The sequence below is a fragment of the Cricetulus griseus genome (genome assembly GCF_003668045.3).
Source record: "Cricetulus griseus strain 17A/GY chromosome 1 unlocalized genomic scaffold, alternate assembly CriGri-PICRH-1.0 chr1_1, whole genome shotgun sequence".
NCBI lineage: Eukaryota > Metazoa > Chordata > Mammalia > Rodentia > Cricetidae > Cricetulus > Cricetulus griseus.
In genome coordinates, this window is record NW_023276807.1 from 197655984 (window position 1) to 197668966 (window position 12983).

Here is a 12983-nt window from a genome sequence, read left to right on the forward strand (position 1 = left end):
AGTTGGAAGTCCATGTACTCTGTCTGCTCTACAAAGTAAATATCTGCATTCAGGGAGAGTTTTTTCATGTTTCTCAGATCAGACGCTTTGGGGGAAATTCTAGATGATGTATATTTAAGTCATCCAGGCCAGACTAGAGATCTACATGGAGGAGGACAGAGTATATGTGAAGCTCCCTGGAGACTTTCTGCATGATTCTTCATGCTAGAACACAAATCATGGATTGAAACTCTAGAGTTCCCTAAACCCCATCTTAGTTTATAATTAATGTTCATTGTTACCTTTTTTTCCTCTCAATGATGGACAGTTGGCCACCCATCTTTCCAATTCTGGGGATATGGTCATGAGCCACATATCTGTAGGGGCTAGGAATCCCAAGTTAGGTCCTTATGCTTGTACAGCAAGCTCTTTACCCACTGAACAACTATCTCTTTGTCCCCAAACTATCAAATTATGCTTTCACCACAATTTGTGACCAGTTCAAATCAGCTTTTTAAATCAATAATTGTCCCCCCTCCTTTTTAGCTTTTAAACTTTTTTATTTTATTTATTTTGTATGTATGTAGGGGTAGGCATGGGTGTGTCTATGGTGTGTGTGTGGAAGGGGTGGGAACACAAATGCCAGTGTGTATGGAAGTCAGAGGACAACTACAGGGAGTTTGTTCTCTCTATACACCTTACATGTCTTTCAGGGATCACACTCAAGTGTCAAGGCTTGCACAGCAAGCACCTTTACCCAGTGATCAATCTCACTGGCCCTTATTTTAGCACTTTTGGACTCAGCTTTATGTGTGAGAGGTGTCCTGGTAGTTTATAGCCCCTGAAGACTTCTCAACAACCAGGCCACTGAGATGCTACTCTGAATTGGGTTGTTCAATTCCTTTAAAGATCAGATATGACAGTTCCTGGAGTAATCTAGCATGCTCCTTGAAGATGACTCCACAGGATTGCATCACATGGTATTTGTCATCTGCTGTGGCCTCAAAGCAAATTGCTGAGAATAAAAACACGCACTGAGTTTCCTATCTTCTCTGTGTGTGGAAGGCATAATAGACAGGTCCTACTAGATAACCACAAGCTTAATTCCAACACGAGAACAGGTTAGAGAGATTGCTGCCCTACCCTCTATAGTCAGAGCATAGAGATGAGAAACACAAGGCATTTCTCAGGGAGAATTATTAAAGCATAAATATTATCCTTTAATGTTTAAAATAGATTATTTTAAAGATAACATCACTTCACTATACCATTTTGAAATTTGAATCTATTTCTGTTTTCTGTCTTTGGTTGACAGTTTGCTTAAAAAGATGATTTTGTTGCAGGATGGCTCTGCCTGAGATATCTTAATTATATGTGGTTAATGTTGCTGATGCCAACAAGGGCTTCCCATACACTCAGATGCTGACCATATCAGAGCTAGAGCCACAGACAATGATTATCACCTGAGCTGGAGGGCTTGATTATTATACTGTGGGCATGGTAGATCTGCCTGATTTCATTGTAATTCCTAAGTTGTCTGTTAGACCCCACCAACTCACTGGAGGGGCTACCTCTATACAGCATTCCTTCCAGAAGGAGTGGATGTAGTCTTGAGAATTTGAAACAAGTTTATTAAGATGTATCGGAGATTGAGGCTCTCATCCAAGGAATGCTACGTTGGGAAATGAAGGTGGGGATGTGGGGTCCCATCATTGGACAGTTAAGCACAAATACAGTTGTCAAGGCGAGGAGAGAGGGTGTTGTTTAGTATTGAAATCATGTATTCCAGATGTGGGCACTTGGTAGTCAATCTGCTCTGAAGTGACATGCTGTTGAATCTTTAAAGGGCTTCAGCCTGGGAGAGCAAAATCTGATTGGGCAAATTGCTAAAATATTTAAAGTGCAGCCTGTTAAAGCTTTTACTGCGAAGAGCATCGAGTCAGAAGTTGTAGTCAGAAAGAGGGAGTAATTGGCTTTCCATCCTGATGCCAGTCAGCCAGCATGAGGCTCTGTTCCTATTCCTTACTCTTCATTGCCAATGCTAATAGCAACCCTTTGGGGTGTGTGTGTGTGTGTGTGTGTGTGTGTGTGTGTGTGTGTGTGTGTGTGTGTGTGTGTGTGTGCGCGCGCGCGCGCGCGCGCGCGTGCGCGCGCTTACATGTGTACTGGGAAAACTGGATAGCTGGTAAAATGAGACAACAAGGAATGAGATAGCCATAAAAAGTGAAGCTGGATCCACAAAATGACATGAAGCCCATTTATAAAATACACAGGAGAAAGGCAGAATTACTACCTGACAAAGTCAAGTGCCCTTCCAGAGGGGTGTGTGGTTTGGGCAGCTGCCTTTCAAGTGATGTGCTCTGCAGGACAGAAGATGGCCATTGGTGACAAGCACTTTCTCTGCATCTGTCATCTCCTCTGAGATGTAACTCAGGGGGACCCTTTGCATTTATAATTTATCACATTTTCCACTTAGGTTTCCCTGCCTTTTCTCCCCAGGCATGACCCTTTGTTAATTCCTGGCAATGATCAGATTGACAACATGGATTCCAATGTGAAAAAGTACGACTCTACTGGAATGTTTCATTGGTGTGCACCCAAGGAGATTGAGAAAGTCATCCTGGTGAGTGAGGGAATGTGGATTCGATGGCCTTCCCCTCTGCCTGGCATGAGGACTTTTGCTCAGAGGGAAGATTTCCTAACTGAGTAGTAGAGGCCACTGTCATTTGCCCTAGCCATTTTTGATGACTAAAATTCTTATCAGAGATTGAAGTGGTGAGATCTCTGATCAGAATGTGAGCTTAGAGCAAAATTATTATTGTTTTTTTTCTCTCAAGAGCAGAATTTTCATTCTCTTAAGTTTTTACCAGGACAATAGTGGTGGTTATGTGCTGTCACAGGTATCATGGGAGGTGGAATGCACAATATTCCTGATCCTCATGTAGCTCTGGGGGCACAGCCTGGCCCTGCCTATCATCTGTTAGTTGCATGGCCTTAGGCCAGTTGTTGGATGATGCATTTTAATTACTTCATCTGTAAGGAGACAGGATGAGGACTGCTCTAACTTCATAGGATTGTGGTGAAAACCCAGCACATGGCTCCACAGAAGCACCTTTCTCTTACTTGTTGATATTATCATGATTATGTTTAAATGTCATAAAAATAGAAACATTACTTGCTTTGTTTTCTGTTGTAAGAAATTTTTGTTTTGTTGTATTATGTATTCAGGTGTATACTTGGTGTGTGTGTGTGTGTGTGTGTGTGTGTGTGTGTGTGTGTGTGTGTGTGTGTGTGTGTGAAGCCAATGTCAAGTGTATTTCTCAATCACTCTCTACTTTCTCTTTTGAGGCAGGGTTGCTCACTGGACATGGAACTCACTGATTCAGCTAGACTGTCAGACCAGTGAGTCTCAGGGATCCTTTCTCCACCTCCCTAGCACTAGAATTTTGGGCATGCATCACTATATCCAGCTTTTGCTTTTTAATATGGGTCCTAGGAATCAAACTCAGATACTTGTGCTCATGTGGCAAGTGCTTTATCAACTAAGCTATCTCCCAGGACATACAGTAGTGTTTCTTTCTTTTCTTTTCTTTTTTTTTTTTTTTTTTTTTTTTTTTTTTTGGTTTTTCGAGACAGGGTTTCTCTGTGTAGCTTCAGAACCTATCCTGGCACTTGCTCTGGAGACCAGGCTGGCCTGGAACTCACAGAGATCCACCTGCCTCTGCCTCCCCGGTGCTGGGATTAAAGGCGTGCGCCACCAACGCCCGGCTGCAGTAGTGTTTCTTACCCTAACATGTTTTCAGTCCTTCTCAACACATGAAACAAATAGGCAAGTGCTTTTGCTGAGGATGGCAGTGTAGGGCCATGGTCAACTGTCCAGAGCTCTGAGCACTGCTTCAGGGATGGCTTGTGAACACCTCTAGAAATAGCAGGCTTCTCCTGTTTTGTCCCAGGAAAGTTAGCACAGATAGTTCATTTTACTCTCTATGTTTGTCTTTAGGTTTCAGAGGCTACATTTGGCTTCCTTAGAGTTTATTGTTTTGCTAATCCATGAAAAATGGGTTAATAGTCAAGAAGAACAGTCAGACAGGGCTCTTTCCTGCTTGTGCCTCTAATCGCCAGATGGCTATAGGTCTACTTCATTTTCAGCTAGGAAAAGCCTATCATTTTCAATTTCAGGGCCACCCTTCCTTAGCAAGGACTATTCCAGATCCTCAGAATTGTTTTGTGTGCTAATATACTAGATTTCCCCACTGTATTTTAGCTAGCTAGTGTTTGTGTTTTCAAATTAATTATAAATGAGTATTGTGAGCCAATACAGCATTCTGCTGGAGGCATCTCAGAGTTGTGAAGTCTGAGGACTAAAATACATGAGTCAAAATGCTCAGCAAACAGTCACTGCTTGATTTGCCAGAAGGGGAGACGGTTCTAACCAATTAGATTCTCTGTTGTTGGTCACCTATGGCTTAGTCATATACTGCATGCTTCATCTGGATCCAGAATGTGATCAATATCCCCTATCAAAGGAAGGAATTTAGGGGGATGAGTTCATCTGAAAAAAAGCAGCATCACTTGAGGAAACACTGATGCAAACACACCATGTGTTAGGTACCATTCTTGTTCTGATGACATATAGAACTTGCCTTCTAGGGAATGCCTGTGGGGAGGAGAATGAGTCTCTGAGAACAATTTCCATATGAATGAGGACATTGTGAAGAAAATTAAGCAGGGTCCTGGGGGTGCTACTATCCAAGAAACCCTCTCTGCAGTAATGAGTAGTTTGAATTTTCACCCAATGAGTAGATGAGAAGAGTAGGGGTACGGTACTTTTGTGGAGATGCTTATGGAAGCCCCTTGTTCACAGAGTGCAGGAATCTAGTGGCTTTGGGTGATTTGCATATAGGAGAGACAGTCCTCTAATTGGAAAGGAGATATAAAATTAACAATGAAACAAAATTTTTGAGACCAAGTGGGATGAGATACAGAAGTGTTCTTCAGATCCATGGATTAAGAACCAGTCTAGATTTAAAATAGCCAGGGGTATCCTATCAAGTACAAGTAGGCAATACTCAAGGGGTTGAAGGGTGCATGGAGAAAATCCTGAAGGATTTTTCTGTTGGATCTTAAGTGTGGAAAAATCAGACTTTCCAGGTTTGAGGTGCAGGACTGGAGCTTTACATACATCTCCAGGGGGTATAGCTTTGGCATAATGGAGAATTGGTAATTGCCCCAGGCCTAAGCTTCTGAGGTTATCTTCTATGCCTGGACCATTCTTCCAACTGGTACCTAGCTCATTTTTGTATTCTTGATCTCCAGTTTCCATTCTTCACTGCATTTGTACTTGCTTGTTGAGAGGAACTAGCTTCTTAGGTGACCAGGCCCACTGAAAATATTCAGGAGCCCAATGATAGCACACCCCAGAGGACTTGTCTTTCTGCTTCTGGCTTCAGGGACTGGCACTTCCATGTAGCCTGAATAACTAACTCATGTCTTCCTCACAAAGTGGGATGAGATCATGGAAGCTCCATAGAAGCCTACCCAGTCACCTTTCATGAGCTTGTGTCTCAGGTTTCCCGTCTACTCTGGAAACCAGCAATGATCATAGCTCCTCCTTTTCTCTAATGACCAGAGAATGAAAGCTAGCTTCCTCCTCTCCTTAGGGGTTACTGTAATAACCCTGACATTGTCATGAATTGCAATATTGGCATTTAAGCAATCAATACCCTGGTCAATGCTAGGGATTAAATCAGGCAGAGGTTGATATGTACAGTGGACGTTAACATGCTTCCCTCAGTCCCATGGGTCGTTATGAGCATGCAGTGAAGAACAGGAAAGATGGCAGGCAGGTTGAAGGTGTTGCCTAGAAGGATAAACAAAGAATCCCCCCCACCTGACCTCATCCTGTAGTTCTTTTCACCTCTACAATGAACAAATGACCAGCAATGGACAGATATCCATTTGCATTTCCCAGGTAACTGGGGTCCTCCCTACATGGCAATATTCCTTTCTCTGTCACCCTTGGGGATACAGAATTGGGATTGGAGAAAGACATTGGCCTCTATCTTTACTGATTGGCCTCTAGCCCATTGTAATGCCTATTTGCAGGTTTTTATATAAGGCAAGCCCTTCCAGGAGTGATCCAGGAAACCTCAAAGTTTGGACATGGCATCAGTATCCTTTTTCTATAGATTAACATATTCAGTGATTTAAGTCTCACAGGCCATGTGATCTCTGTCACAATCGTCAACTCTGCTTTCTATGAAATTTGCCATGGAAAATACCTAAACATTATGACTTAGCTGTGTCCCAACAAAACTTTATTAGAGTGTGAATTTCATATTATTATCACTCATAATGACATTTCTAATTTTGATTTTCTTTTTAGTTATTGTGAATTTTAAAAACTAATTTTTACACCGGGCGTTGGTGGTGGACACCTTTAATTCTAGCATTCTGGAGGCAGAGGCAGGTAGATCTCTGTGAGTTCGAGGCCAGCCTGTTCTATAGAGCGAGTACCAGGATAGGCTCCAAAGCTACCCAGAGAAACCCTGTCTCAAAACAAACAAACAAACAAACAAAGAAAAAACTGGTTTTTACTCAGTAGATGTGTAGAAGCTTGTGGGGTATCATCAGATTGAGTCTACAGGTCACAGCAGCCAGCCTCTGGCCTAAGATATCACATTCTATCTACTGATACTGTGATGGACTATGCCACCTCACTGAAACATCTAAAAAGAGAACCCCAAATTTCAGTTAAGACAAACCAATGAATAGGACCATTTAATCATCTTCTTAACAAAAGGACCTAAAAAGGCACCTAATTTTATCAACTATGCCATGTATATTAAGGCTTCCTTTTCTTCCCACATACATAAACAACCCCCCCTTTTTTTCTTTGTTCTCCTAAAGATTGTTTTGCCCTGTCTCCTGCTCACAAGTCTACCTGGCACATCCTTCTTAAATACATTGTTCAAGAAGGATTGGTAATGTGTGGGTATATGTTTACAGGAATTTATAAGTACAATACATGTCCTTGCTCAAATTAGAGGTGAATATATAACATGTATATAATGACAAAGTAGAAACAATAGCTGTCTTGTAAGCCTTACCATTATTTTATATATTCTTTAACAATAAATAAAATCAAGAAGGAAAAAATAGTACTTTTCTGCATGTGCACTTACAGTATGCCCAAAAATTATTAGAGATATTTATATGCTCTCTAACTTGATGGAGATGGACATTTAAACCAGTGTTTGACTTCCTAAAAAATTGTATTATAAGACAGCCCACATGGCAACCTGAGTTTTACTTTTTTATCTCCCCTTCCCCTAATATACTTTTATCCATTAGAATGGGTACCTTGTTCAATTCTATATATGATATTGAAGAATCACTTCTTTTCTATTATTCTGAACTAAATTAAACATTGTTTATTGTAGTACAAATAATAGCTGTATTGGATACCTTTGTGGTATTATAATAAATTTCCAGAGACAGCTAACTCATAAAGAGAAAAGGTAGCTCAGAGTCTTTAAGAGGTTCAAAGTCTCATGTTGGCCTATCCCATTTGCCTGGTAGATACTCATAGTAGGAGTATGTAGAAGCAAACATGACCAGAGAGAAATGAGATGGGTATGTTCAGGTTTGCTCTTTTCATATTCATCATCTCTGGAGAGCTCAAGAAGTCACATAAGAACTCTCAGGCAGTTGCACATGAACTGTCCCACACCTCCAATAAGGTGTAGCTTCAATTCATAGAAGTTCTGCCATATAATAATGCCACCCTGGAGACAAAGACTTTAGTAACAATGGGTCCATGGGAGACACTCAGACCATATGTAAATAACACAGCAATAGTACACGGTAAGCACTCAGCCAATGTTTATCTTTCTCCTTTGCTTGAATGATGCTTTCTCTCCTTAGATCGATGTTAGGAGCTCTTCTCTCTGAAAGTTTTGCACTTACTTCTCTTTGTTACAGACTCGAAGTGAAGCTGCCATGACTGTCCTGAGTGGCCATGTTGTAGTCTGCATCTTTGGGGATGTCAGCTCAGCCCTGATTGGCCTCCGGAACCTGGTGATGCCACTCCGTGCTAGCAATTTTCACTACCATGAGCTCAAACACATCGTGTTTGTGGGCTCCATCGAGTACCTCAAGCGAGAGTGGGAAACACTGCACAACTTCCCCAAAGTGTCCATATTGCCTGTAAGTCAAGGTCACACTATTTGATGTTTTGCTCTTCATCTTTGCATTCACAAAAGCAAATCCCAGGTGGCTATAATTGTTGAAGCTTTGATCATGTCTCAGCTCCTTCATGTGGTTTCAGGCCTGAGGATGTAGCAGTCCTTCTGTGTTCTACTAAGAAAGTCAAAACCCTAGGAGGCCTTATTAAAAGGAATTTGCAGCCAAGTGAAGCCACTTGTCAGGGGTGAGGTTGAGCTACCACCACATGCATTAACCATACTAGTGTCTAAATTCTTTCCTAGGTGAAATTTGCAATGTTGCCTTATTTTGATATTTACATCAAAAATTCACTTATAAAATTCTCATTGGCATTTTAATTTGACATGGCTAATACTTAGAGAAATGCTGATCTGTCCCATCTTCCTTCTGATATTGACCAAATAAAGAGAATTATCCCTACTGTACAGAATTCTAAACCTCTTTTGTGGACCAATCTCTGCCCACCCTTTGTTTAGAAAACCAGCAATTTTTTCCATGGCTTTGTTTTGTGTGTATGTATGTACATATACAAATATATATATATATAATATTCAAAATATATATACTTATATATAATAAATATTATACAGATATAAAATCATTATTATGAAGAGCACTAGGACACCAATCTATAGAAAACAATTTGGGACTCCATAATTTAATGTAAAGATATGAGATAATGACTTAAAAGTCATATAACTAGCCACTTTCTAATTATAGTATATTCTTCACAAAATCATAATATTCTTCTCAAAATTTTATGTAGTTGACTGTGTCACAAATTCAGGAAAACGTTAACTGTCCTCCAGTAATTTTTCTTTTTTTGTTTTGTTTTTTGGGACAGGGTCTTACCATATAGTTCTGGCTGTCCTAGAACTCACTATGTAGACTAGGGTGGCCTTGAACCTACAGAGATCTGCCTGCCTCTGGCTCCTGAGTGCTGAGATTAAAAGCATGTGCTACCACTGCCTGGCTCTTCCAGCTATTTTACTATTTTTTAACATAATATTTAGAGATAAGCAACTCCTTAGTTGTCAAGAGGTATTTTTTTTCCTACAAGTCGGGATGAGTATCACAGTTGTAGAGCCTTTACAAATCCCCCCAAATTTAGCACACTTAAGCACAGTGGATTGGTACATTAAAAGCCTTGACCTATATCCTCATTATTTAAACATTCAGTCATATAAGGGCAGGTCAAAGAAACACAAAAACTTTCAATGTATGTCATTGATGTTCTTGTGGTTTGAAATCGTATGTCTACAACTGGACATGGTTTCCCTTACAATTATTGATGGGTTTCTTACAAAGTGAAAATTAAAAGAATATGGACATAGACAGCTGTTGTTTATACATAGCAATGTGATACAGAAAGTTGGTCACACTTAATTTTGTACCAAGAGATCATAAAAACTGATGTTTCTCTCCATCTCTCAAGATACTGTTCCAGTGCCTGGACCAGGACCTTTTTGAACCTATGACCCTACATGCTCTTGCACTATGGGTCTTCTTTGTAGCAATATTTAGGAGCCCTGGAAGAGAGTCATGACATTCACTGAGTCATAAGAAGAGTTGATGGGCTCCATAATTTTATCCAGGTCCTATTTTCCCAAAGCCTATCTAGTGATAAAACAAAAGGAGAAGCATACAACAGCTGGCAAACCCTTGGCCAAGATAGGCTGTAGGTTGAAGACTCCTGGGGTATCCGTATATACAAGAAAATTTTTAAATAAACCTAGAGGGTCAGTGGTATTGATAGCTGGATGGGTCTCCAAAAATAATGCTGTATGGCTACTGGATTCTCTGACTCAAGATGATCCAAGAAGTTCTATTACAATGTCCTTAGGTAGACAGCATGTAAGAGTGCTGGTCCTATCTTTTCATCATATCTATGGTTGCTCTCCATCATTAACCTTGGATCTGCAGAAGTTTTTCTACTGTCTCACATTGTTATGGAGTTTTAAAAAAAACCTCTGTTTACTGGCTTATTTATTTTTAATTGCACCAGTAATATACAAATCTGTTCTTGTTATAAAATATTCAAACAATATAGAAGTATATAAAGTCAAAAGCAAACTTTCCACTTCATCCTTTCCTCTCCCAGAGGTAATTACTGTTATTAGTTTAGTGTATAGTTTTTCCCGAGTTTTCTCTTTGAATTTACATACATTTATAAATATATAATTTTTACTCAAGCAGCTTATTTTTTTCTAAATAAATGGGGCTATACTTTTAAATTGTTCTAGATCCCACCTCCCTACCACTTACTAATTCCTTTATCTTAGAGATTATTGCAACTCAATAAGTATGTGGAGGGCTTGCTCTGGCTGCATTTGCAGTACACTTGTCAATTGTATAAGTGTCAAAAAATATATTTAACCACTCTTATGTTGTTGGATAATTATGTAGTTTCCTTGGATTTTTTTCTTGCCGAAAATATGCAATAAAATTTTATAGCCCAAAGCTTGTCCTCTCCCCTTTGCAAGATGCACCCCAATTCCACTGGCTCCCACAGCCTCCCACTCAAGCAGAACCCCGAGTCCCACCTCATCACACCCTGTTTTGCTGATTTCCCCATGGCTGCTTTGGAAATTCTGATCGGATATGCTGTCTTTTGCCAGAGACAGAAGTGACCTGCTATTAAATAAACAGGCATTTGAAACCCACCCCCTCGTTATGTTCTGAAAGGCAGAGGTTGCCACAGGACAGTTACTTAAATCAAGACAATTTCCAGGCAGGAGGAAGATGTAGACCCTGGCATTATTCGTCTCTCGTTTGTTAGTAATAGCTTGATTGAGTATTGAGAGCTGGCCTGAAATGCTGCCATCAGCACCGACTACCCTTTAGATTAGCGTGCAGCCCTTATTCCCTGAAATGTAGTTAGGCCAGCTTAATGTCAAGACATAAAAAAGATACTTGTTAAATAATGTCCCAAAGCTCTGGCTCAATCTTTAATTTGTTTTTATTTTTTCTTTCTTTCCCTCTTCTCTCTCTCTCTCTCTCTCTCTCTCTCTCTCTCTCTCTCTCTCTCTCTCTCTCTCCCTCTCCCTGCTCCCCCCACCCCCATGCCAAAGGGTACACCATTAAGTCGGGCTGATTTAAGGGCTGTCAACATCAACCTCTGTGACATGTGCGTTATCCTGTCAGCCAATCAGAATAATATTGATGATACTTCGCTTCAGGACAAGGAATGCATCTTGGCGTCACTCAACATCAAATCTATGCAGTTTGATGACAGCATCGGGGTCTTGCAGGCTAATTCCCAAGGTAAGGACAGCCTGTAATACTTCTCTGCTGTGCCTATGGGGGACAGGGGCTGGCAAGAGGGATATCCTTCACTCAGTAATTCAAAGAGGCTCACATCAGCCTGTCTGACAATGAAACCTGTGGTCACCACAATGGCTTACAGAGGAGCATCTGTTCTTTCTGCCATCTGGAGATGTAGACAGAAGCCCTGATATATGTCTGCCTTCCCCAGTTTGTTGCCTTTTTGAAGCAATAAAAGTCTTTAAATGGTCACCCTTTTGGCCTTTGCAAACAATGGGCTTTATGACCAGGGTCACTGCCTAAGATGCCAGCTGCATACTACTCTGCTCCATCCCCATGAGTGCTTTCCCATGGAGCTGAAATGGGAGCATTAAGCTTTGCTGTGGTTAGGGGCACATCCAAGGCTCTGCTGATAAAAGGGTAGAGATCTCTAAAGAGTAGGGATAGGGCAGATACTTGAAGCCATGTAGCAAGGAGTGATGTTTGCTGGCTTGTGCATTTTCCTACAGGAGGCACAGAAGCCTTAAATGACACATAGCTGCCTTTTCTCTTGGTCCCAGCCTTCCCTTTCATTTGCTCTGGGATCCTGGACAGGTGGTTCCAAGTAAAGATGCCATCTTGTAGTCACAGGGAATCAGCATAGCAAGTAACCCCATAATGAGTGGCCTTGGATATCAGGATCAGGAAGGATAGGAGATGAGGTATTTTCTTCTAAGTGACAGCTCTATGTGGGTCATGCAAGGCCTACTAGATGGGTGTGGCTGACTGCTGACTGGGGGCCTGACTCCTGTCATTCCAGGAAGCAAAGCCCATGAAGTCTGCATCTGCTGGGGTAGGAAGCTCCTTATTGAAGAGTGGGTACATTGCCACATGCAGGCCTTTCTGGAGGCTTGACTGGATTGTGGAGCTAAGACCTTGGTGCTCTGCTATCTTTGAACAACCCAGCATTACCATCTGCTTCTAGCTTCTAGCTTCTGCCACAGAACCCAAACACCATAGTACCTGAAAGTCTCTTGGTTGCAGGTTCTCTTCCTTGCACTGTCCTGGGGGAGAGATGGCCAGCGAAAGAAGAGTGCTGAGGTGGGACTGGGGAAGTGAAAGACAAGGAGAGGCCTTAATACTTCTCAGTGGGGCCCTGCTGTGAGGGTCAGAGCTACTCTTGGGAGTGTCCTGAGCATTAGTGGCCTTGCTGCTGGGGACTGGGAGAAGAGGCAGGGCCCTGGGGTGGGGGTCGCTTTTGAGATTCACTGTGGCTTTAGGTCAGGTTGTAACACCACCCACTTTACTCTTGCCTGTGGAGTGGTGAATTAGGGCCTCCTTGATTTGGGTTTCTGCAACTCTTCTGAAGATTGGATCAGTCTCCATTTCGGCTGAGTCACTTCCAGCTCCCATTTTTCTGACATGACCTTGCCTGAGGCCCAGTTTTGACCTCTGCATTCCACCATCCTGTCTGATACTCTCAAATGTAAAATTTGGCCCAGCCATGCAACATGCCAAGGCCCTAAGAGACACCT

At 41.5% G+C, this 12983-nt stretch overlaps 1 protein-coding gene across 1 annotated transcript in view; it reads left to right on the forward strand.

Moving 5' to 3' along the window:
• Positions 1-12983, forward strand: part of Kcnma1 (potassium calcium-activated channel subfamily M alpha 1) — a 697898-nt gene that overhangs the window by 623326 nt on the left and 61589 nt on the right. The window contains 3 exon segments of the mRNA XM_035452632.1: positions 2479-2602; positions 7963-8187; positions 11277-11469. Of these exon segments, the coding sequence (XP_035308523.1) occupies positions 2479-2602; positions 7963-8187; positions 11277-11469 (542 nt within the window).